This window comes from Gopherus flavomarginatus, chromosome 6 (assembly GCF_025201925.1).
Source record: "Gopherus flavomarginatus isolate rGopFla2 chromosome 6, rGopFla2.mat.asm, whole genome shotgun sequence".
Lineage (NCBI taxonomy): Eukaryota > Metazoa > Chordata > Testudines > Testudinidae > Gopherus > Gopherus flavomarginatus.
In genome coordinates this window covers 127,093,485-127,119,984 of record NC_066622.1, presented here as the reverse complement: position 1 = coordinate 127,119,984, position 26,500 = coordinate 127,093,485, and the positions used below count along the sequence as shown (strand labels likewise).

Below are 26,500 nucleotides of genomic sequence, written 5' to 3'. Positions count from 1 at the left end.
ATGGAAAAATATATATAATCTAACTCATTTTGAATGTCAATTTTTAAAGGATGATTATGCTACCCAATTTATAGGCACACTGCTTTGAAAATCCCATTGTAATGGGATTTCTGGATTTTAGCAGGAAGAAGAAGAGGAGAACTTCTCTGGACTTCCCTGAAAAAGTGCACAGATCTGGCTCACCCTGGAGACTAATGGACCATCCAGAATAGAGATAGAAATTGAAGTCTAAGGCTTTGGGTTTGTTGTTATTAGATATAATTTATCACGTTCTACAGTAGGAGAACTTCAAAGCATATATTTTATATTACACGTCTACCCTGATTTAATGCGACTGGATATAATGCGGTAAAGCAGCGCTCTGGGGGTCCGGGGGCACACTCCAGTGGATCAAAGCAAGTTCGATATAATGTGGTTTTGCCTATAACGTGGTAGGATTTTTTTGTCTCCTGAGGACAGCGTTATATCGAGGTAGAGGTATATATGCTTTATATTGTGTGTGTGTGTGTATATATATATATATATATATATATATATATATATATATATATATATTATATATATATATATATATATATTACTATCTATAATTGAAGAAATATAGATTTAAATTATGCTGGCTGTTGAAGTTCTCAGTTGGAGGGAACTTCATGAGACAGGGCATTCCCTATGCTGCCAGTGACTGAAAGGTCTGGTTCTGCCTCCATGATTCCTGCAGACTGAAATGCACATTATAATGGGTATGTGGACCTTATCACTTGCAGTACCATGGGCCATGTGGAGTCCTTAAGTTTCCTAAACCTCTTACTCCCATTGTAACTGGTCCTTTACAAGGTTATGTGGGAAGAGGCTTCTTCCACCTCCCTCTATTCTTTCCCACTCAGAGGTCATGTCCACTCTGATCTTAAACTCTTTGAAATTCTACCACCATCTTGTCCTGAACTGATTATTAGAGCACTTTTATTTGACTACCTGGTAATGTCTTTTTTTATAAATATTAAATTGCAAAAACTATCCTCAATTAATGCTAAAAAAAATCCTTGAAAAATGCAAGCAAGTTACTCACTCACTCCATCAAATGCTAATGCAGACTTTGACTGTTCATTTACAAGAACCTGTGAAGACTTGTTGCTTACAAACCTCTGCTGTGCTTTTCTTAAAAAAATAATCTTGGCTTCATATTTCAAGTAACGAACTGCACTTGCTAAACTCTACAGTAAATGAAAGCAATATACTGTTAAAACGGTCAGTACTTTGAATGGATAATTTACCATGGTTGTTTGCTAATACTTAGTACCTACAGACTTACTTATGTAAGCATTTCTACACTGGCAAGTAATGTACTTCATGTAGGGTTATGAAGGTATGTTAAAATAATCCACCACTGGATTGAGCCTGTTAATACAGTGACTGTTTGTGTTTCATTGTTCTGAATTTTGTTGTATTTGTTTGTCGTGTTTCTGAGGGTGGTTTTGGATAAGTCTGTTTTATTTGTGTAAGTGAATCATAGCCAGTTATTTTAAGGATTTTAGTGAAATTTTTGTCTGTCAATATTTTAAAGAAAAGTTTGGTCAGAAAAATTTGATAAGATGTGGAAGTTCATGTTGAGTTAAGTACTTCTGTAATAAACTTACAGCTTTTTAAAGAATTATAGAGTAGGAAAGAATATTATGGTTGAAGTAGGATATTCGGTGGACTAGGTGAGTTAGTGGTTAGAATCCACTCGGCTGCAGGGGATGGTAGTGGTAGGGGAGCTGAGGTCTGCCCACTCCACTGAGCTCTGACCCAGGGCCTTAGGAGGGTCAGCAGTGTTGACCCCTGGGGAGGGTTGTGGACCCTCAGTGTTACCCTCCCTGGGTCACTTCCTTCTTCTGCTCTCTCTGCTTCCAGTCCCAGATAGAGAGAAAATATAAAAGGGAAACCAAACTGTCAGCCCCAACCAGACTCAGCATACGGTCCCTGGTCTCTCAAGGAGGCTTCTTGTACTCCTTTTTTTCAGGAACCTGTAGGGTCGGTCAGCACTTTTCCACAGCCTTCCCCTTCTGAGCAGGGTTGTTCCCTTTTCAACTCTGTCTCCAGCTGGAGCATGCTCTTCAAGGTTGGAGGAGCGGAGCTAGCTGGGAGCAGTCTAGTATTTTAATCCCTTCCATCCCAGTGTGGGGTTTGTACACCCCATCACAATAGTATAGACAACTAACTCAAGAGTAAGGGACAAAAGGGTATGGTTAGAGGATCAGTTTTCAGGCTGGAAAAGAGTTATAAGTAGAACATCCTAGAAATTGCTTTTTGGAACCTCTGAATTATTGTGAATAGCAAATAAATTAGACTAATTTACCAACTGTTTATTCCATAACAAATATTCCATAAACAGTGAAAGAGACTAAATTTGTCAGATCAATTATTCATGACAAATTATTTCCTCTGTTATTGATTTAAAATGACTTTAGTACTTGTACTGTATTTTTTCTGTTCTGTTGACTTTTAACCTTAACGTTAATTCAGAAGTCGATTACCAAAACCAAAAATAATTAAAGGGATGGAATTCCAAGTTGCAAAAAAAGTAGCATCTGGCCCATAAAATGAAACTGAAATGACAAAATCACTGTGTTCTTTATCTTTCACATTTGAGTCCTAGAGAGAATGGGTAAAGTCTACAATCAAAACTTTGCAGCTCTCTGTTTGAGTATGTCCCTCTGGGTGCTACACATCAAGATGTGCACTCTGCTTAAGGGGCAGAAAAGAAAGAGGAGTGCCCTAAGTTGTCCTTGCAAGAGTCTGTGAGTATGTCTCCTGCTGGGTCCTCCTTGGGTTGAACCTCAGGGGAAGGCAGTAGGAAAACAGAGGGCCCCTGTATAGACAACTCTCAGATGCGGGATCAGATGAGTTTACAGGGCCAGTACCAGAGGTAGAATTGGTACTCCAGGCTCTGGAGAGGTACCTGAACCTTTACTGGTATAATGATTTGATAGCTAGTTGACGGGTGGAGTAGTGATGGGGAAAATCATGTCAATACTGGCTGGAAATCTTTCTTGGTATCCTGAAAGAGTCTGCATGGGAACCATAATGGTACTGGATGATGAAACACCATTGAAGATGGCATAAACAGAGGGCAAATAGGTTCCATAAAATAAGTCGGTACCAGCAGAGATTGTCTCTCAATACTGGTGATGCAGAGGTCCTCTGGTCCAGGCTTTTCCAGGATACAGTGGGCTCTGAAAGCAGTGTAGCTATGGAGCTTCTTGCAGCCAGGGGAGGTACCTAGAGGTGGGTCTGAAATCACCGGCCCCTCCCCCCCAAGAGCAGCTGTGCAGAGGAAGATCTGTACCTCGCCAGCCCAGTGGACTAGCAGGCTGAGGCTGGTGATTGGTAGGATTTCACAGTCCGTGACATGTTTTTCATGGCCATGAATTTGGTATGGATAGTGGTGCTGTTCTGATATTTTTAAATTTTGGGGCAGAGTAATATATTAATGTATTATTTGACTGAGAAGTCATTCAGAAGTTGTGTTTGGTTTTGGTCCTTGTGGTGGGGCAGTACCCCACCCCCGGAGAAAAAGGCTGGAACAGGCCTTTTAGGCGGCACAGGCCGGCAGCCAGTCAACAGAGGCCTGTTAGGAGCCAATCAGGGCAGGGCAGAGGCTGCCAATCAAGGCTGAGTTAGGCCATATATAAAGGCTGCCTAGCAGGAGGAGAGGCATTCTCGCCCTGACTGCCAAGGGAGGAGGACTCGTTCCTGGGCTGAAAGGTAGTACCTTGGACAGAGCAGTACTGAGGAAGGGCAGAAGGAGCTGGGGAGCTCCCCCCGAGGAAGACCCCAGGCTGCAGGCCTTGCTACAAAGGGCCGAGCGGGTGCGCAGGGCTGAAGTGGAAGTGGCCCAGGGACAAAGTCTGACAAGGGGAAAGAAGGAGGGCAGGGAGGCTACTGCTAGAGGGTCCCCCCACTTCCTCCTTGTACTACACCTTGCTGAGGAGGAGAGTGGCCTGATATAGGCTGTGACTGGCCCCTGTGACAAAGAGGCTAGACTTTGAGGCTGCAGCCGGCTACCGGAACAGGTGCAGATGGAGGACTGCTGATAGCATCAGACCCCCGGAAGGGGGTGAAACCAGGGCAGTGGGCAGTGGACATTGCCAGGGAGCAGTGTGGGTCCAGACACCAACAGGCGAGCAGATGATGGATGGGACACCACCGTCAGAGGGCACCCGCAGAGGACAGAGCTAATTTCCAGGTGTGGCAATGGGACGTACTGCCGTGGTGAGTCCCAACCCCATCACATCCCCAGAAGACATTTGAGACTTTTATTATTGCAAAGGGGATGCACCTTCTTTTTCCTTCATCCTTTTGGATAGAAGCAGAAGTGATTTGAAATTTGGTAGGAGGTAGGTTTCAATTCTTTATTCCCCACCTCAATGATCGTTGGCAGCATATAACTGCCCCATTGCACCCTGCTCAAGTATCAACCACTACATCCCACAGTGACAAGCAGTCTTGTGTTTCTGGTACTAATGCTCAGTAGTGAAGTAATTAGTGATGTTTAAATTACTGTGAGATTTCAGTATAATTATCTCATTGAGATAAATGGGATCACATCTCTAAGAGTATCAGAGGGTAGCCGTGTTAGTCTGGATCTGTAAAAGCAGCAAAGAATCCTGTGGCACCTTATAGACTAACAGACGTTTTGGAGCATGAGCTTTCGTGGGTGAATACCCACTTCCTCAGATGCATGTAATGGAAATATCCAGGGGCAGGTATATATATGTGAGCTAGCAAGCAAGCTAGAGATAACGAGGTCAGTTCAATCAGGGAGGATGAGGCCCTGTTCTAGCAGTTGAGGTGTGAAAACCAAGAGAGGAGAAACTGGTTCTGTAATTGGCAAGCCATTCACAGTCTTTGTTCAATCCTGAGCTTGACACCATCAGCTCAGGATTGAACAAAGACTGTGAATGGCTTGCCAATTACAGAACCAGTTTCTCCTCTCTTGGTTTTCACACCTCAACTGCTAGAACAGGGCCTCATCCTCCCTGATTGAACTGACCTCGTTATCTCTAGCTTGCTTGCTAGCTCACATATATATACCTGCCCCTGGATATTTCCATTACATGCATCTGAGGAAGTGGGTATTCACCCACGAAAGCTCATGCTCCAAAACGTCTGTTAGTCTATAAGGTGCCACAGGATTCTTTGCTGCTTTTACAGATCCAGACTAACACGGCTACCCTCTGATACTTGACATCTCTAAGAGGTATTGTTTGTTTGCAGATTCATGTTCTTCTTTTGAAGGCTTTCTTTGCAAATCTAAAGGATAGAGAGATGTTTTTGTTTTAGAAGGAAACAGATTCTGGCACACATTTATGTGGCAATTTAAAAAACATTGACATTTATATGGTAATATACATGGCATCATGGTCATAAACTGTGCCCACAGTGAGATTTCATCTTAGTGAACTTTGAATATGGTGGTGACACATTGATTTGACACCTGTCACATGTCTATCTTCAGATCCTTCAAGATTATAGCTGTGGTGCTAACCCTTTGGAAATGACTGACATTCTCACTCTGTTATGGAAATTAAATTAATTTCTGACACTGCTGTAAGACTAATTACTAAGATATGTAAATACTAGGTACTGTGCAACTCCTGTGGAGTTGAGTACCATAAGCTCTGCAATTACTCTGGCCATCCAGATCAAACTGTCTGTTAAAATACGGAGTTTGTGTATCAGCTGGTTATGCAGTAGTCTGCCTGCAAGTGCAGAATTGTTAAACAGTATCATTTTGTGGCAAAACCTGGACCAAGTCACTGAGATATTAAGGGTCTGAAGCAGAGGAATAGATTTATATTACATCTATGTTTTTACAGAAATAGGCAGACAATAGTTTAAAAAACATAAGACAAAAATCCCAGACTGTGTCCTGGGCTGCTCACCCGCCCAGGGGCATAAAGGGGTTTGACCCATCAACGCCCTATCCTTATGCATCTAGTAGCCACCTCAAACCTTGAATCTGGTCGTGCAGGGGGTAAGAATGCTATGCCTCTGCTACCCGCCACCCCAATCAGGCATGAAGAGAATGGGCAGAGCCTTGGCGCTTGTTTACTCTATTCCCATTCCTGGTGAGGTGCATCTATCTGCTTCTTAATCAGGAAAGTGCAATCTATCCCTAAGACTCTGAAGTCAATGGGATTACTTACACACTGAAAGTTAAGCACATGCTTATGTGGTCTGCTGGATCAGGTTTAGAGTATTTAGTTCATTGCAGGATTGAGACTTATATAGGTAAAATTACTTTGTACCCTTCATTTATACGAATGTGCACATTTATGTGGACATGCACAAACTTTACTGAAGTGCAGCGTTTGTTGTCTTGTTACATTATTAAAATACTAAATTTTATTTGTGCATGTTTCATACTTGTTATACAACTTTTTTATTTTTGAAAGTGTATTTGCTGTATATTTAGGGAATATAGTATTTGTGCATTTTGACCTTTCCTTGCATTTCAGAAGTCATGCACCAAAAATTCCAGGATTGTGGGAGGGAAGAGGGAAATGTTAACTTTTAAGGTCATTCTTACAGAATTACAGTAAATAACACTGCTCTACAGCCAAAATGCTTCTGAAATAAATGTAGTCCAACTTTACTAATTCTGGGTCACTGAGAATGAAAATGATTCTTAAAATTGTTGATTGGCTCTAGTTTTCAAGATATGCTATTGGGTCAGTATATACGACCCTTGACTTGGGAATGGCAGAGGATAAGTGAGTTATAAAGGGAAAGGATCTCAATTTAAACCAGAAATGACTAAAATACATCTTTGACTGGATCTATGAATAAATCTATGACTGGGTTTGGACAGTACTTGCTTTTTAGGCAAAACAATGAATGATGCAATCTGAAGCTGGTATTGCGTCATACATGATATGAATTGCATCATGTTATTCCTCAAAGTCATGGATGATGCAATCATAAGGAAGCTTACATCACTCTGCTGAACAAATTGCCCTATATCAGCTCTAGAAATGATACAATGTTGTGCTCTCTTATTTGTCAGTATTTGATTTTGCAAAGGGACACATTTCAGTTTAGCCAAAGTGAGCAGAGATGCCTCGTACTTGTGTGAACAGTGCAGATAACTTCTGCTGTGTTTGTGGTGAAGTGACTTTTGCATCACAAAGGTTAACTATGGTTAAGAAAGGCTATCACCTTTATTTTTGCTGCAAAATTGGAGATCAGGACAAGAGGTGGGCCCCACACATATGCTGCAAACACTTGTGCAACAAATCTTCGCCAGTGGTTGAACAGGAAGAGGAAATCTATGCCTTTTGCAGTGCCAATGATTTGGAAAGAGCCAACAGATCATACCAGCAATTGTTACTTCTGCATGGTGCCTCCAGTTGGGAAAGGTGTGTCAAAGAAGAAAAAATGGACTGTGCATTATCCAAACATTCCATCAGCTATACCCCCAGTACCCCACGGAGAAGGACTGCCGGTTTCTGATGCACCAGAATCATTCTTACTTGAGTCAGACGAGGAAGAGGAAGAGGATGAAACTTCTGGTCCGGAACCATCAATGTCACAGGACCCACATTTTCTCCCATCCTCCTCCTCTGAACCACACCTCCTAACACAGGATGAACTGAATGACCTTGTCAGGGATTTGGAACTACCCAAGAGTAAGGCAGAGCTGTTGGGCTCCAGACTACAGCAGTGGAATCTCCTGGCAGGCTATCAGGGCAAATGGAGCCCATCAATGCTTGCAGACTATTGCTGGACAGTGACAAGAGATGCTCCATTTAATGAATACAAGAGACAAGCCAAGAAGTGCCGAGTAGACACTGAATAGGACTAAACTATGTACATAATAGTTTTTTTGCCTTTTGTTTCATAATAAATTTTATTTATATAACCCTTTTGCTCATTTTTAAAGTGTTACATAACAGGACAGGTGAAATATTATCATGTAAAGCAACCATAAGCACATGAAAAGACCTAGGTTTACAATTTATGATTAAAACTCTGCTATCTACACAATATACATAGACATAAAATGTAAAAACTTAAATATCTTAGAAACAGTAGCCAATCAGTTGTTTTAATTGTCACATTTGAATTCAGCACATCAAAATACAGAACAAATATCACATTTTATCTCTGAAGCAGACGACTTCTCAAAAATTGTAGACCAGTGTAATTTAGGGCTAGATGGAGACTAAACCATAAACCCAGTGTATGGGGCAACACCCTGCTGAGTCAGAATTCTTGTGGAGATTCTGTTTTGCTCATGATGTGAGGAGTGTGCTGTTGACCTGTTACCAGATGTACTTACTCCACCACCCTTCCAACCAACCATTTCCCACTGCACTCCTTGTCCCTGGCTGCCCACTTGCTCATGAGGAGGAACTAATAAATAGTGGCTGCTGGTTGGAGCCTGCTTTCTCTTGTGCACACAGACTCAAGATTCAGTTAGATTGATCAGGACACATTAGCGAGTCAAGATAGACACAGGGATTTTAAGCAGCAGCCACAACTTTATTAAACTTAACACAGAGGAGGGCAGTACCCTCCCTGTTGCCTGTACTTTCAAACAGCGGGCGTTTTAAGTGATTCCACTGTGGAGTTACAGGGTTCCTACCATATAACCCATAACTCAGGGTAGACTTTCTTCTCAGTTATCCCTAGGACTCAGCTAGCTCACTCTTCTGAATCCTTTCACATACGCTCCTCTCTCCCTTGAGGGGGACAGAGGATACTAAAACAGGGAGAGGACTTTGGCTCATGAATGCCAGGAGGTCTCCCCCTATCCTATGGGTACAAAGCATATCAGCAGAATCCCAGGTCTTTTGTTTTACTTCTGGGACCCATCCCTTTTAGCCTTCTAATCACACTGGAAACTGGCTGCAAATTGTGATGAACTAACATTCCTACCAGCTACTGCCATATATTATTATTCAACCTGAGTGCGCCTCCAGGATGCTGCAAGGAAGGTGAAAGCTGCAAAGAATCCTGTGGCACCTTATAGACTAACAGACGTTTTGGAGCATGAGCTTTCGTGGGTGAATACCCACTTCCTCAGATGCATGTAGTGGAAATTTCCAGGGGCAAGTTTCTTCATGAGGTTGATGGATTTCCACTCCATACGGCTAAATGCAGTGCCTTGCATGGTGTCAAGTATCAGAGGGGTAGCCGTGTTAGTCTGGATCTCTAAAAGCAGCAAAGAATCCTGTGGCACCTTATAGACTAACAAACGTTTTGGAGCATGAGCTTTCGTGGGTGAATACTCACCATGCAAGGCACTGCATTTAGTCGTATGGAGTGGAAATCCATCTAAATGCAGTGCCTTGCATGGTGAGTATTCACCCACGAAAGCTCATGCTCCAAAACGTTTGTTAGTCTATAAGGTGCCACAGGATTCTTTGCTGCTTTTAGAGATCCAGACTAACACGGCTACCCCTCTGATACTTGACACCATGCAAGGCACTGCATTTAGCCGTATGGAGTGGAAATCCATCAACCTCATGAAGAAACTTGCCCCTGGAAATTTCCACTACATGCATCTGAGGAAGTGAGTATTCACCCACGAAAGCTCATGCTCCAAAACGTCTGTTAGTCTATAAAGTGCCACAGGATTCTTTGCTGCTTTTACAGATCCAGACTAACACGGCTACCCCTCTGATACAAGGAAGGTGAGAAACCCAGCAGGCCCCCGCCAATTTGGTCCCAGAGGGAAGAAAGCATTCATCACAATGATTGTGCTTAATTTTTTGACACTGTATTGTAGTAGAATGTGCAACTCTTTCACGAAATGTTGATAATTTTTATTTTATATTGTAAGATGCACAAAACTGCTGAAAGATTCCCCTATATTTGGGTGATCTTCTTTGGGATGGCTATGCTGGTGTTAGGACTGCTATATGCTAGCAATAAGGTACAAAGCAGAGGAAAATCTACCTCCATACCTTACAGTTCTTGTATGGCTCATACCCAGCACTGAAAGAAATTTAAATCAATATCCATTACACATTTTTTTCTGTCATATTCACTTCTTGTGTTCTTGTGCTAATTTGTGGCTTTGCCATGAACTCAATGCAATGGTTAGTACATTGTTGTGCTGGTCTTGGAGCAGACCAGAAGGCAAAATGTGATTGAGAAAATCACATTCTGCTTTCTGGGTTTCCCCTTTGCACCAACAGGAAATACCGCTTGCCATACTGTTACCTGGTGTAGCATTCTTCCTACAGAGCACTGGTGTAGTTATGCTAGCTGGCAAAAGTAATTAAAGGTCACCTCATGCCCCCATACTCACTTGTGCTGCTACAGATAGGCCACTATCTGTTCCCATTGGTTGTTGTGATATTCTCACTTTATAGGATTGATGAACATTGTATGTTAAATAGTGTGTAAATTGCTACCTAATTTTCTATAATATTATTGTAGGCTTGCAAAAAATTGTGTGTGTGTGTGTGTGTGTTTGTATACATATACACACACACACCTCTACCCCAATATAGCGCGACCCGATATAACACGAATTCAGATATAATGCAGTAAAGCAGTGCTCCGTGTTGGCGGGGCTGTGCACTTTGGTGGATCAAAGCAAGTTCGATATAATGCGGTAAGATTGTTTGGCTCCTGAGGGCAGTGTTATATCGGGGTAGAGGTGTATACATATTGCTCGTTGTTATATTTTCTAAAGCTGGATCTTATTCATTAAAGCAGAGTCTTCAAAAATGTGGACCACAAGGGAACTAGTCAGAAAGCTTGGCATGGAAGACGCATAAATGAAGATGAAAATAATAGATGGTGGGATTAAAGGCAGGGGGTATGATTGGTTTTATTTTCCTGACGGGGAGCTCAGCTTTCAAAAGTTTGGAAAAAGCATTATAGGATATATTCAGCAGAGAAGATCTTAAAATTGTGCAGATCTTGGTCCCAAATGAGTTATTTAAATGAAAACTCTGTTGGTCTATTCAAACAGTTTCGGTTGGTTCTGCATATGATTTTCCTAGGGTTAAAGAGATCATACACATTTTTCTCTACCCCATCATTGTATCCACAAATGAATTCACTGTGGGCTTGAGTCTGTTCCTTCACTAGGAAAAAAGGTGTTTTCTTAACTCGTTAGGTAACTGGAGTTAACAAACGTGAAGCCAAGACAGTTTGTAGTGTTCACATGAATTAATTTTTAACTCTACCTGCTATGGGGGAACCTAACCTCTCAATCAACCTGCTAACTAGATTGAAAACTACAACCTTAGCTTCACTAGGATTTTAACTTAACTGCAGTTAAGAATGGACCATTTTTTCCTAGCAAAGACAAGGCCTGGAAGTACAATCAGAGTTTTAAATCTGATGGATTTTTATGCTGATCAAAGTTTATAAAACAAGATGGATTGGGTCATATCAATTCTTTGATGGGAAGCTTGAAAAGAAAACCAGTGCTCCAGAGAATGGTGGTATTCATTTGGTGATTCAGTAGGTACAGCTCTTACCCTGAAGTTGAGAGGAATCTTAAAACAGAGTCTGTACTACTTTTGATGAATAGGGTGCTTTTTGCAAGGGTAAGGGTGTCAGCTATGATGTCCAGGCTGAATTCTAACTTCAACAATTACATTCTATGTGCCTAAGTTATCCTTTCTCCTTTCAAATAAAGAAGTTTGTGTTCTCTTATTTCAAATATGGCACTTACTGAGGTATCTGGGTGCATTAGAAATGCTTATAGATTGATTGATTGATTTTGGCAGGGAGTGTGCAGGTGTATATACATATTAATAAGAGTAGTGTTGCTGGAACAGAACAGCTGCTCCATCTGCTACCTGGATGTGACTGCATTTCTGTATAAAGAATTTTGGGATCATTCAGTAAAAGGACAATGCCGCCTAAAAAAGATATAATATTCCATAGTGTGTCTCAGGCAGGCCTCTACAGAACCTGGATTTCTGCTGATACATTCCCAAAGTTTATATTAATATAATATAATATCTAATATATAGATTAATATTACACTAAATGTAAATTCAGTTTCCTGTCCAATACAGTATTAGTAATAAAATACTGAGTTGTTTGCATGTCACTGAAATAAATATTGAAAGCTTTCTTTCCTGTCTGGAAAATGCGTTAGTTTGACTCCTGAGACTAACTTTAATTTCACTTGTAATCAAAGAGTCTGTTTACATTTGTTGTTAAAAAAAAATAGAAATTTGTTTATAGATAAATTTTTAAAATTATATACTCTAATTCCAATATTTGATAATAGCAGAGATAGTACATATTAATTTGAAAATCTATGAAAACAGTATTTAATAAAAAGAATGTTATATCATTGAACAAAAAAATCTATAATTACAAATGGATTATCAGTGTGCTGTCCCAAAGAGAATGGTAAGCAGCAGCTGCGATGGATTAAATTTTATGTATTCTTGAGCACTTAAGTCATAAATGTAGCTCTGGTGCAGTCTGTACTAGCAATTAGCCATTTATCACTGCAGTATTAGAAAAGCAAAATCATAACAGTATAATGCACTAATTGCTTTATTTAGTAGTCAAACTCAGACTTTTTTTTTTTAAATGTAGTTTAGGGATTTGTTACTGTGTATGTAGGCTCTGTTGTGGATGTTCCACCTGTAGTTAAAATTTATTTCATGCTGTTTCAAACAAGTCTGGCTTTACATTTTGGTGAGAGGTGGGACTTTTTTATTATCAGAACAAAGAAAAAGCTTTGTTCTATGTGGAACAAAATGGAAAATAAGTTTGCTAGTCTTGTGCCAAACTTTAATGATATTTTATTTGCTGTCCACCCAGAATCCTAAAACACTGAGCCAAACAAAAACTATATGCAGAGTCCAGAAGGAACTTTGGTGCACTGACTATACACTTTTCTTTTAATTAAAAGGAGCTGAAAGTATTTGCAATTGTTAATGACAAAAAGTCTGAGCTAAAATCTTATCGAGGAAGAAAAATGGTTTGACAGTGGAAGAGAGGAGCATCTTATATGGCTGAGTGCCAGCTTTGCTCTACTGTTTAATGTCCCAGAATGATTCTGGCTGAAGTAAATGTGGTTAAAGAATAGCTTTGACCGCAACTTTATTTATAATTCCAATTAAACTTGTAAATAAAACTTCAAGGTTAACTGGGTATTTGGCAACCAAGTCCCCATGCTTCATCATTCCTGACGTGGCCCTAGAAAACCTAATATAAGCAAAAATCTTCCCCTTCTCCTAAATGCATTCCCAGATAGCCTCCCAAGGATTAGAACACGGGAGAGGGAAGGAATAACCAATGCACAATAATGGGGTCACTGCCCTTTAGCTGGGGCTTTTGCTGGCACCAATAGGCTCCATCTGCATGTGGGCATCCCCATGTGATTCAGGAGCACTGGGAGAGCAGAGGAGGGAAGGGCCAGCAAACAAATGTCTTGAAATTACTTCCACTACATTACTCCACACACTTACCAAGACCTGCCAGGTAGATACCTGGGAAAGAATTCTCTATAGTATCTCAGAGCCCTCCCCATCTAGTATTCTGTCTCTAGCCATTGGGGAGTTTTGCTACTGGCAGTCAATTGGCCACCCTGCCATCATAGGCAGTCCCATCATACCATCCTCTCCATAAACTTATCAAACTCAGTCTTGAAGCCAGTTAAGTGTTTTGCCCCCACTTCTCTCCTTGGAAGGGTGTTCCAGAACATCACTCCTTTGATGGTTAGGAAACTTCACCTAATTTTGAGTGTGAACTTGTTGATGGCCAGTTTATATCCATTTGTTCTTGTGTCCACATTGGCACTTAAATAACTCCTCTCCCTCCTTGGTATATTATCCCTCTGATGTATTTATAGAGAGCTATTGTATGTCCCCTCAGCCTTCTTTTGGTTAGACTAAACAAGCCACCTCTTTGAGATTCCTCTCATAAGGTAGGTTTTCCATTCCTCGGATCATCCTTTTCCAATTTGAATTAATCTTTCTTGGACATGGGAGACCAGAATTTCACACAGTATTCTATTATAGGCAGAGATAGAATTGGGGTTGATAGGGAACATAACCCCCCTGTCTCGTTACATAAGCTTTGCAATTGTTTTTACAGGCCCCGATATGCAGGCCTCAGGCTTTAACTAAACCAATGCTAAATAAGAACAATTTGTTTATCAGCATACTGAGCACTGGGGCATGAAGAAACTGGGGTGTAAAAAAACTAGGTATGAAGAAACGGGGTATAAAACACTGACAAAAGAGGAACTGGGAGGAGGACGACAAGGGGTCCCTTGGGTGCCAGCTCAGCTTTAGGCAAGTATAGTGTGGCAAATATTGCTTACTTAAGGTAACCGCAAGGAGGGGTTACAGAATGACCAGCACAATCACTGCCAAAACATATGAAACATGTTGAAATAGCTTGCTGATTTACAATATTTTATGCCAGATACGGTAAAGATATTAATCTTAATTTGCAGCGTTAGCAAATATAACCCAAATATGGGTATGTTTATGTATGACATTTTGCGGTTTTAACCTTTATAAGCTTGATAAAATTGTAAAGGGCAGAGCAGCCTACCTTTTGCATGGGGTTACGCTGTCTCTCCTTGTATGCATACTTGTAATCTTGTTAAAACAATAAAAGGAGCCTCAGCTTGTCTGACCCAAGTCAACTGAGTGGATGTCTTTTCCACAACAGGGTAATACAGTGGGGAGAAAGACAATGCGATTCTAAGTATTGTACTTTGTTTTGCAGTCTCTCTCTGACATACGGGAGTGTCTTTTTGAATTGTTGCACAAGACTCTTGCAAAAATCTTGGGCGGTGCTTGGAATGTTTACTTTGTACTTGTCCATAGAAATTAGAGATGTTTATATGGAGCTTTTAAGTCACAATTCAGTTGATTTTGTTTTATCATATTGCCACTACACAGCATGGCTATTGTATTACCTCTATTAAAAATAAATTAGGTGTGAGGTCTCTAGTGATGACATCACTCGTAGCTTTCAAAGCAACTTGTGTAGGCTTAGTACAAAAAACATACACAAGTAGAATCTCTAAGTGGATCCCAGATAGCTCATATTTTTTGCCATCTTTGCTTCTCTCTCTCATGCCCACAGCTTTCCTTACATGCTTTTCTGGCTTTTACTGCAAAAGGGCTGTCTAACTCATTTAACACTCTTCAGCAAGCTACTGTATAAAACCTTTTAGTGACTGAAGTACATTATTAAATTTACAAGGGTCGATCTTATGCTAGGGCTTTTAACTTTTAAAATATATTAACTGAAGGTACCCAAAATAGTGTTTACAGGAAAGACCAAAAGCAAATTGTAGTTCAAATGAGTAAAGACCGTGTGCTCGAAAGACATCTGCCAGGTATTGGTTGCCCCTAGATTTTAATAAATTTAAAATTTGAACTGGATATAGTGGCTCAGATTCTCAGGTGATATACATTGGAACAGCTCAATTGACTTTCAGTCTTGAAGTTAATGGAACTATGCCTATTTACATCAACTGAGAATTTGGCCCACTATTTAAATTATTGATTATTAAAAACTAGGCAGAAAGTGTAAGTCACTCAAAAAGGAATCTGCAATACAGAGCTGGGGTGACATAATTCTCTTTCTAGTCCTATACACAGAGTCTCCATTCCAACCAGTCTGCAGCACATCTGAGCTGATTGTAATATTTTAAGCCTAGTCTGTAGCCTGTCCTAGTACAACTTTAATCAGTTAGGTGTGTGACTTTTTTTTTTTTAACCAATATAATTGTACTGGTACTGTGGGTGCACATATAAAGGTGGTATACTGTTACAGGTTATTCTTCTTCCCTTACAGGAAAAAGCCATACTGGTATAAGCATCTTTATACTGCATCTGCAAGCGGGAGAGAGGGTATCTATGGTACTTTAACTACATTGGTACAGTTAAAGCAGTACAACTTTCTAGTGTAATGCCTTTATACAGGTATATGGGAAAGAAAGCCTTCCCTACAATTTCATAATTTAAGGCATTAGGAATGTTTTGCTAGTCACCTTCTACTCTAAACAAATGGTGAATGAAGATCCCTTATCTCCTTAATCCCATTTTCTTTGAGAGGAATAGGCCTCAATTATATACAATATGAAATGAGTTTACATGCTGAGACAATGGGAAATGTAGCCATATTACTAAAACTTCCTGAGAACTATATTATTTACCCAATATAATAGCTATAGATGGCACTTTACAGACAGGAGTAATAATTGCTCCCTATCCCAAGGAGCTTACAATTGAAATTAGATTTAATACAGAAAGGAGAATGAAGAAGGGTTAACAGTATTGAAAAGTCCTGATATGCTTATTACTTGTTTATCTTTTTTATGGTTCTTAGAATTTTTGTACTAATGTATTATATTAAATCATAGGAATAGTGTCTGAAAAGAGAGCAGGGAAAGATAATTATAGTTTTCAGTAAGTCTAAACATTCAAGCACTTTGCAATAAGCAAGACAAAATTTAAACAGCAACAAATTATATTTTGTACTAAGCATATAGTCACTTGGCAACTCCTGCATTTCACGTGAACTAATCTGTATTTCCAAGAGAAACCCTGATCAGGAGTTTAAAGCTCAGCAAAAGTATTTTTCTAGCACAGTGCTCTCTTCAATGTTCAGTAGTTATTGAGAAGCCTAGAAGAGATAAGAGGAAAGGCTATTTATAACATGGTTTTTTTTCCCCTTTACTCTACTGAAAGACCTGCCAGTTTGACAAATAACATCAGCAAGCTAGGAATTATTGTATCTCCAGTCTGCAAAAGTTTCTTATCTTAAAACCAGCTTTTAATAATGGTTTTATGGTTTTCCTTCTATGTTAAATCTCACCTTTTTGTTAAAAAAATACATACAAAAATCATTCTGAATTTTTTCTAGATCAGATGAAAATACAGTGTTATGTGGTTTCAATTTTAAATGTTTTTCTTCTGTCACCAAATACATATATCTTCCCATGTAGTCAAACAAACTACTTCTGCTAACATGCACTGAATTGTAGCTGAACTTTGAATTTACAGTATAACTGAAAGATAGTGCTGGGAGAGTATAAGGATAAAATATGCCTTGTTTAGTTTAAATGAGAAAATGTTCCTGAAATAGAAATTGAATTAATAATTGTTCATTACTTTTATTTTCCAATAAATAATATAAGTCTCTGTCTGAAGCTCTTGTATAATTTAAATTACATAACTGCATTCAATACTGCTGTTCCACAGGGATATGGGAAATACACATCTTTATGTTTAATATCATCCTCACCTTGCTCTGACGCTTGTGATCAAAAGTGATACATTGCTGGCCTAGTGTTAGAATTGGAAGTTCTTCAAGTGATGTCCCTGGGGGTGCTCTACTTCAGGTGCACATGTGCCCCTGGTATCTTCAATTGGAGAGTTTTGGCAACAGTGCCCATTCAGTCCTCACATGCTCCCTAGCTATCCTTTGTGCCCTGTATGGAGGATGCACAGGGTGTGGTGGATGAACTGCCCTCAGTTTCAGCTCAACCGCCTTGGCCTGAGATGGAGCATCTAGCAATGCTGCTTATTTAACAAGTTATCCCATTCATACTTCATAGTTAGGCTTGGAAGAATGAGATTTTTATTGGTAAAAGTCAGTAAATGTCAATTTTGCCATACACACGCACAAGCTGATGGGGGGAAAAAAAATTCCATCCATTATAATTGAAATTTACAGAAACACAAAGTAAGAAAAATGCAACTTGAGAACTAGAGTTTGATTTAAGGATAGGTACCTTTTATATTTTGATATGTGATATTGACAGTTTGTGTTAGCAGTCATTTAACAGTTTTTGAATCTCAGTATGTACTGTAATTAAATAATTGTCTGACTTCCTCATAATTTTCCACAATCAAAAATTTAAATTGATAAAATTGAACATCATTCTTAAAAATAAGGGGGGAGGGATAGCTTAGTGGTTTGAGCATTGACCTGCTAAACCAAGGGTTGTTAGTTCTATTCTTGAGGGGGTCATGTAAGGGATCTGGGGCAAAAATCTGTCTGGGGATTGGTTCCGCTTTGAGCAGGGGGTTGGACTAGATGATCTCCTGAGGTCCCTTCCAACCCTGTTGTTCTATGATTCTATCCATCAAAATTTTAAAATAAATAAAATTGAATTCTGCTACATCTTCTGCAAAGAGTAGCTCCAAATCTCCTTAGCAAGAAGCTTAACCTAAGAGGCTCTACCATGACCTAGCACCCCATGAGGCTTCAAGCAGTCTTGGTACTGAGGAACCCTCTATGTCCAAACACTCAACTATATTTGAACCCTGTGATACTCAGCATTCAATACCAAAGCATGCCCTGGTCTCATCTAAACACAGTAGAGGTGCACGGAACTCTGACTGCAACCTTCACTTCTTCTTTGAGGATGGTCGTTTGGGGTGATCCACTTTAGGAGACCCTAAGCAGGCTGGCTTGGAAAAAGGCAGTAAAGGGAGACCCTACAGTTTCTGCCTCAATACCACTGGAGCAGCTCAAACATGTGGCACCTGGCTGCTTGGCAACGCTACAGACTATAGCGCCCCCTTCTGCCTCTGCAGCACATCAGTACCACTGACAACACCTTCTTATCGAAGCTGTTGGTATTGCAACAATTTCTCCACCACAAAAATCTTCTGGTCTCCTCGGCACCAGAATCTCCACTATTTGGTATCGACCTCATTCCAGCACGTTTGATACTGAACCATCTTCTTACACTGCCCAGATCAGCTTTATTTAGTGATGAAGACAATGAGGATTAAGGGTAAATCTACTCATCCCGTCACTCCTAGCCTTTCCTTGCAGCTACTAGACCAGGTCCACCAGAACACCGTGAATATCACTCAGGATCTGAAACTCAAGGCTGGTACAGGAACCAAAGGATGCCACCATCCATACCATTTCCACCACAGTGGCCTTACTGGGACCCACAGGCAGTGTACTGCCAACAGTACCCTAAGCCTCCAAGTCCACCCAGGGTGAGGTCGAGGCATTCTCCTTCACCCTCTGTATCTAGACCCTCTGAACCTCTGGAAGAGGCAGTCGAGGAATTAGAGGAGACTTCAGACTAGAAACTATTCTCCTGTGATTGTCAAGAACCATTATCCAAATTAGCTATACCCATCCTATTTCCCCCTATAAAATGGGTTTGCAGCAGCTCTTGCACATCCTATCTTGATAATTTTACATTAAAAATACAAAGCATCTCTACAACATTATAAATAGTTGGCATTGCAAATCTAATTTGCATGTGTATCCAAAGGCAACCTTAATTAGCAAAAAACCCTAATTCCTGAACAGCTGTAAAAGTGCTTTGAAGTAGGTCAGCCTGGCTCATTGTTAAGTAGTTAGCTGCCTGTGCTTTTCACCCTCCAATTTTTGATAATATAATATTTCTCTCTGATGATAACCCTTGTGCATGCTCATATTACTGAATAGGCATTTTTGCTGGTTTGAATTACTTGGTTTATATTTTACAATCTCACAATTACTTACCTATGGCTATTCTGTGTTTAAAAAAAGAAAACATCTGATTTATAGCAAAGTATTAGTGACATAAGTATGCTGTCCTGAAGTTAGGTGCGGGGAAAGGGTATAAGAAATTTCATATCTGTTAGTGTGTTTGAAAGAATAAAGCAGACTACATTGCAGCAATATATTGCTTTTATATTATTTCTCAACAATACCTTTGGCTTTAAAGTTAAGAACAATTACTATACTTTTTAAAAAAAAAATAGTCTGTCTAGGTAACCAAACTAAAGTTGATATTGCCAAGACTTGAAGTTTATACTGAAGTGACTTTTGCTTTGGAGTTTTTTATATTTTACCCTGACATTTGAAAAATTAGTTATCACTAAGATAAAAATGATTTTAACGAAGTATTTAAATATGTTTGTATCCTATAAGTATTTAAATATATCATAGAACAGAAAGAATATTTGTTTTTCAAGTGGGTATCATATACTAGTATTGATAATCAAGGCATTTGAAAAAGACATGTTTCAAATTGTTACTTTCCTCTAAAAATAGCCCATATATGGCTTTGATTTAATCTTAGTATTTACATGTGTCACATATTTTGCGAAAGTCTCTTGAAACTTTATTACAGGAAATGGTATTCTTTCCTTTTGTCTTTTAGCTTGTGATGAATGGAAAATTTTACCAAAACCTAATCTGCATCGAGATTTGAACAGATTTGGACACACTGCAGTCGTCAGTAATGGGTAAATGAAGCATGTTTTAAGTGTCTCTGACCATTTTTGCAGGAAGAAAAAAAACCTATGATGACAATAATATTTACATAAAGTGCAATTCCATGATGTGTACAGTTGAGGGCTACTATTCATGTTAATAAATAACATCAAGAACAACATTATATATCCTGGTCATCAGTACATCAAATCATTTATTTGGGGTAGTTGTGGAACATGTTGATTTAGAGAATGTTTATATAAATCTGGGGGTAGAACATTTGTCTGGCTCTGCGAGGACAGGGGGCACTGGATGTGATTTTTTGATTATGCTGCAACTTTATTCTTAAATATCTGGGAGTACCTGGCATATAATTGTACAGTGCAGGTAATACCATACATATTTCCATATACTCAAGGGGCTGCTGTCAGCCCTCCCCCTTTTCAATCCTGGTCCCATCCATTCTGCTTCTGCAACCCCCCCCCACACCTTTTGTGGCTATAAAAGGTGGGGGATTGACTCCCCACCATACCAGCTGCAGGAGCCCCAAAATGCCCTGTTGCTGCTCATTTAAAGGATGCCATGTTTAAATCCTTTACCAATGAATTTTATCTGATCACCATATAACCATTCTATATGGAGTACATGTGCAGGCCCAACCCCCATTTCCTAGTCCAGCAGATCCCTAACCCGCTGTGAAAGGTGAAAAACCCACCTCTTCTCAACCTTTCTGAGAGAAGATTCCTTCCCAGCCCCCCTCAGAAAAGGAGTGACTAGCATAATGGCCACAGCAGATAAAGATCCATAGGTGGGGAGGGTAGTTGATGCTAGCCTGGTCTGCATTAGAGGTCTTTCTTGGAACTGCCTTGGGTATAAATAACCTCCCCCACACTTCCAGTCAGCTGGAAGGGGGTAGTGTCTCCTGCCCCAACTGACCTCATCCAGTTGTATTTCTTCCTACATCTTTAGCTGGAACTGGTAATCCTTTCGGGGAGAGAGGGCTGCATAAAGGGGCAACAACCCTCTTCCTACCTTGCTGGATCTTTGCAGTTAAAGGAGGCAATTCACTTTCACCATACAGTTGAACAAAGGTCCCCAATGGTTAATGTGTGGCGAGGATGTTTAGTGATTTACAGTGTGTTTGAAATCCAACACCAAATATAGTAATCACTTGGATGTAATGTATAAATTCATTTTCTAAATTCAGTAACACACTGTAGGTTATTTAGTGTAAAAAATCATAAACTTGTAGGGGAAATTTGCTTACTCTGTGAAAAAGTAAGCATTGCATGATTGCCATGCAGTGATAATCATTAAAGTCAGTATGTACCAACCGTTACCAGCTCCAAGCTATATTATTTTTTCAACCCCCAGCAAACCCCTTGTAAAGGTTGCTGTCCACAGAGGACACCTAACATGGCTATTTTGGCAGGGAATGGGAGGTCAATACTGTGGGCCTCAGAGCTGGCATGTACACACATGGCCTCTGTGCAAGTGGCTTTAGCTTTTGGCAGATCATTTGAGGTTTGCAGGACTTGATGGCCAAACTCTTTGCTTCAGTGATGGTGTAGGAAACATTATCCCTCTGAAGGAAGAGTTTTATAGGAAACTTAGCTAGAAGAACCTCAAAGAAGATTTTTTCATTGGCCCTCTCTCATGGGTTTCACACATGTTCTAACATGTGGCAGCTGTTGATAGCATAAATGATCACTTTTAAATGCCAACAATTGTATGTTGCCTTTTTTACATGATTTATCATTTTCCAATCTGAATGTGTAAATAATTAAACACATCAATAATTAGAGTATATGTTACTTTACATATGAATATTATATTACTTTAAAAATAATGCAATAATATATAATATTTATTAAAATAGTTCCTTGAGATAAATAACACAGCAAATTACAATGATCAGCAAACACAGCACTTCAGATTCACTAACGAAATATATGTAGATTGTTTCATTAGCAGAAAAGAATTGCTCATAATGAAAGAGTTTACCTGTTGCTAGTTTCTTACAAATAGTGATAAGTGAAATTTAAAGGATTCAGATTCTTATCTAAACTATATCTGAAGCTTTAAGATTTGGCTGCTAACAATGAATTAAAATGGCAGTAAAATACCTAGTTGTTCTTCAGATCTTACTATATTATTATAGCTCTTTTTAACATAAACTGTACTGCTTTGGAGGTGCCTCAGAGCCCATTGATACCTGTATCACTACCAAACAGGAGGTCCACTTGGGAGTATATGATGCTTGAGAGATCTAGATTAATTCTTCAGATCTTCTTACTTTTAAATGAGAAGGGGGAAGAACTATGGCCTCAAATCCAGAAATTTACTGCTAGCTAAGAAATATGTCCATGACTGCTAGCTGGTGTTACTTGTCCTTGGAATCTTCTGTCTCAAAGAGAAATGCTCTTTGGTCCCAATCTCTTACTGAAGACCATCTAGTTCAGAGGTCAGCAACCTATGGCACGCGTGCCAAAGACGGCATGTGAGCCGATTTTTTTAATGGCATGCTGCTGCCTGCCAGAGTCCCGGCAGGCAGCCATGTGCCATTAAAAATCCTGCCCAGCCTGTCCCAGCCCACTGTTCTCCACCCTCCGCTTCCCCTGCCACGGGGGCAGGGGGCAGAAGCTTGGTCCTACCAGCTCCCCTGCCTATTCCCATAGTGTGTTGGGTTCCTGCCCCTCCTCCGCCTCTCCGTCCCTCCCTCCCTGCCAGCTGATCAGCTGATGGCTCTTGCGAGGGAGGGGGTTGAGAAGGAGCAGAGTCAGTGGGCTCGCTGCTCCCAGTGGAGGCAGAAAAGAAGCAGGGGCAGGGCCTTGGGGAAGGGGGTGGTGGCATAGGGGCATATCCCCCCCCCAGCCCCCTGCTCTGACCCCCCCCACACCCCTAGCCCCACACACATCCCAGGCCTGTGCCCTGAGCCCTGTACCCCCCCTCATACACACCCAGCGCTCTGCTTGACTCTTTCATCCCCCACATGACCCCAGCCCTGACTCTGGCACCCCCACACATATCCAGCCCCTAGCCTGATACTTGCACACTCCTCACATGTCCCCAGCCTTCTGCCCTGACTCTTGCACTCCCCCAACATACCCAGCCCTCCCCACACCCCATGCACCCCCAACATCCCCGCTCCCACCCTGAGCACCAAACAGGAGCTCCTGCCCCCCCACCCCCACATTCCCATCTGCACCCCTCACAGAAAATGGGAGCTGCCCAGGTAATGCCCCACACCCAAATCTCCTGCCCCAGCTCTGAGCCCCCTCCCTCACTCTAGCTCCTGGCCAGACCTTTCACCCCCAGCCCTGTTCTCAGTGCGCTCCCACCCTCAGCTCAGTGCAGAGAGAGGAAGAGAATGGGCCAGAACCAGTGAGAAGGTAGGTACCCACTATAGGTGGGCAGGGCTGGGACCCCAGACTGGCAGCGGGCTGAGCGGGTCTGGCAGCTGGGATCCTGGCTGGCAGGAGCCAGTGGATGGAACCCCTGACCAGCAATGGGCTGAGCGGCTGGGGTCACCCACTGCTGGTCTGGGTTTCTGGCTACTGGACCCTTGCCAGCCAGAGTCCTGGCCGCAGACCTCGCTCAGCCCGCTGCCGGCCTAGGTGAACAGAACCTCAGACCAGCAGTGGGCTGAGCGGGCCAGCGGTGTAAGATCAACATTTTAATTTAATTTTAAATATAGCTTCTTAAACATTTTGAAAACCTTGTTTATTTTACAATACAACACTGGTTTAGTTATAATAATATACAGACTTATAGAGAGAGACCTTCTAAAAAACAGGTATTACCGACACACGAAACCTTAAATTAAAGTGAATAAATGAAGACTCGGCACACCACTTCTGAAAGGTTCTGGTCTAGTTCATACAGTATATATTCACATTACCTCACACCAGAAAAGAATACTGTTCCCTGCACAGTCCTTTTTCCTTCTTCCCACCCATTTTCTATGTACTGCACTATATTTTTCTAATACGTATAGTTTGGCTGAGTTTAGACATACTTTGAACTTCATCTTGGAGCAAACTTTTGGAAAAAAAAACCACATGAACTTTGAGGTTCTTAAGGGAAACACTGACACAGTCTTAATTTGACTGTTGTGAAGAATACTGCCATAATATATGTAAAGGTGGCTAAAAAAGCAAGAGCTTTTAATAAGTATAGCTTTAATAATGCTTTATTTATAAAAATTATTTTATATTCCCTTTCTTTTGTTATTAGGTCCATGTACATATTTGGGGGTTTTTCAAGTGTTCTGTTGAATGATATCCTTGTGTACAAGCCTCCAGACTGTGAAGCATTCAGACAAGAAGAACTGTGTAAAAATGCTGGTCCAGGGATAAGATGTCTGTGGAACAAAAACCATTGTGAATCCTGGGAATCTGGACATGCTAACAATGTCCTTGAAGCAAAGTGTACCAGAAAAACAGGTAAGAGTGTTTTTTTAATCTTTTCTGCACCTCACTGAATTATAATTTTGCATAATGTCAAGTGTAGCAATGCTTCCATGACTGTATAAAGGCATCTTCTTATATTTAACATCCGTTGTTTAACCTACGGTGCTTCAGGATTGACAGCTATCACCCTCACTTTTGTTTATTGTAAGGGAAAACTCTTTAGAAATTAAATGTAATGGTGACTAACAGGATATATCTTAGTTTCCTTACAGGTCCTTCCTTTTACTGGAAAGATTTTATAATTAAGATGTCAGAATGGAAAGAAATAGAAATAAAATATTTTACATCTTCTAAGTGTTCCAAGAAGGGAAGTAATCACAAGGGATATGGAACAACTTCTGTATGAGGAGAGATTAATAAAATTGGGACTTTTCAGCTTGGAAAAGAGACAACTAAGGGAGGATATGGTAGCAGTCTATAAAATCATGAAGTATTATTTACTCCTTCTTATAACACAAGGACTAGGGGGGGTCACCAAATGAAATTAATAGGCAGCAGGTTTAAAACAAACAAAAAGAAGTATTTCTTCACACCCCGCCCAGTCAACCTGTGGAACTCTTTGCCAGAGGATGTTGTGAAGGCAAAGATTATAACAGGGTTTAAAAAAGAACTAGATAAATTCATGGAGGATAGGTCCATCACTGGCTATTAGCCAAGATAGTGTCCATAGCCTCTGTTTGCCAGAAGCTGAGAATGAGCAATGGGGAATGGATCACCTCATGATGACCTGTTCTGTTCATTCCATCTGGGGCACCTGGCATTAGCCACTGTCGGAAGACAGGATACTGGGCTTGATAGACCTTTGGTCTGACACAGTATGGCCATTCTTATGTTCTTATACATTGTTTTGGAGGTCACTAAGTTTTAAGAAATATTATCATCAAATTGACCCGTCTGCTTTTCGTTTGACATCAGAAATGCCAGTGTTAGTGCTGGTCTGGAGGTGTTTTTATAATGTTAGCGGTTAATAATTTTATAGCTATTGTATATAGCTTTCCAAACAAAACTATGACATGTTCTCAATCTCTAAAGAGAGTCAGGTCTATATAAAATAGTAAAACACTAGCGAAGATGTGGTTCAAGAGCTGTAGAGGGGGAGAGGGATCACTGATGAAAAGAAAAGAAGCGTTGCTTGAAACAGTGGGTTTTAAAGAGGAATTTGAGGACAGAGAAAGAAGGTGCTTATTAGATGAGGACAGGAACAGTGCTCCAGATATAGGAGGCATCACAGATGGAGGGAAGATAGATAAAAAGCAGAAAAACTAGACCGAGTGAGAGTGGAGAGTAAGGGAAATGAGAACAGATGGAGGTGGCAGCAAGATTGAGTGGACCAGTAGATGAAGAAAAGAGCTTGAATTTGAGCTGTGCAGGCTTTTTGGCAGGCCTGGAGGGACCCACCTTTGCTGCTCCTTACTAGGGCAGGATATAGCAGAGCTTCTGGCAGAGGGTCACAAAAGGCCAGCTACACCTCTTCAGAATCATATATTATATAAATTAGTTGTAGTTCACATCTACCATTCATAAATCTTACTGTCTAGCATGTTTTATATCCTGCACCTGTCCTGTGTAAAACACTGTAAAGTGGTGCTTACAAAATATAATGGTGATTGAAGAACACTCTACATTAATAATGAGTTGAAATGGACCATCTTGCTTATGCGCTGGTGAAAGTTTGTCTGACCTTTGGAGCGATATATTAGTGAGGATTATGGTTAGCTCATCCTTGTAGTGCCAGGCTTGCAGAACCATAAGTAGAGTGATAAATTACAGGTCTGCAAATGAAAGAGAAAGTACTCAAACCATAACTGATAGGAATAAATAAAAGGACCTAAATTCTTCTGTCAGTTACACTG

General features: G+C 40.5%; 1 protein-coding gene across 5 annotated transcripts in view; it reads left to right on the top strand.

Annotated features, from left to right (window-relative positions):
* ATRNL1 (attractin like 1) overlaps positions 1-26,500 on the top strand; it is a 1,010,697-nt gene that overhangs the window by 247,867 nt on the left and 736,330 nt on the right. For all 5 annotated transcript variants that reach the window (XM_050958929.1, XM_050958927.1, XM_050958928.1 and 2 more), the window contains exons 11-12: positions 20,123-20,207; positions 24,412-24,620. In XM_050958929.1, the coding sequence (XP_050814886.1) occupies positions 20,123-20,207; positions 24,412-24,620 (294 nt within the window). The remainder of the gene's footprint in view (positions 1-20,122; positions 20,208-24,411; positions 24,621-26,500) is intronic.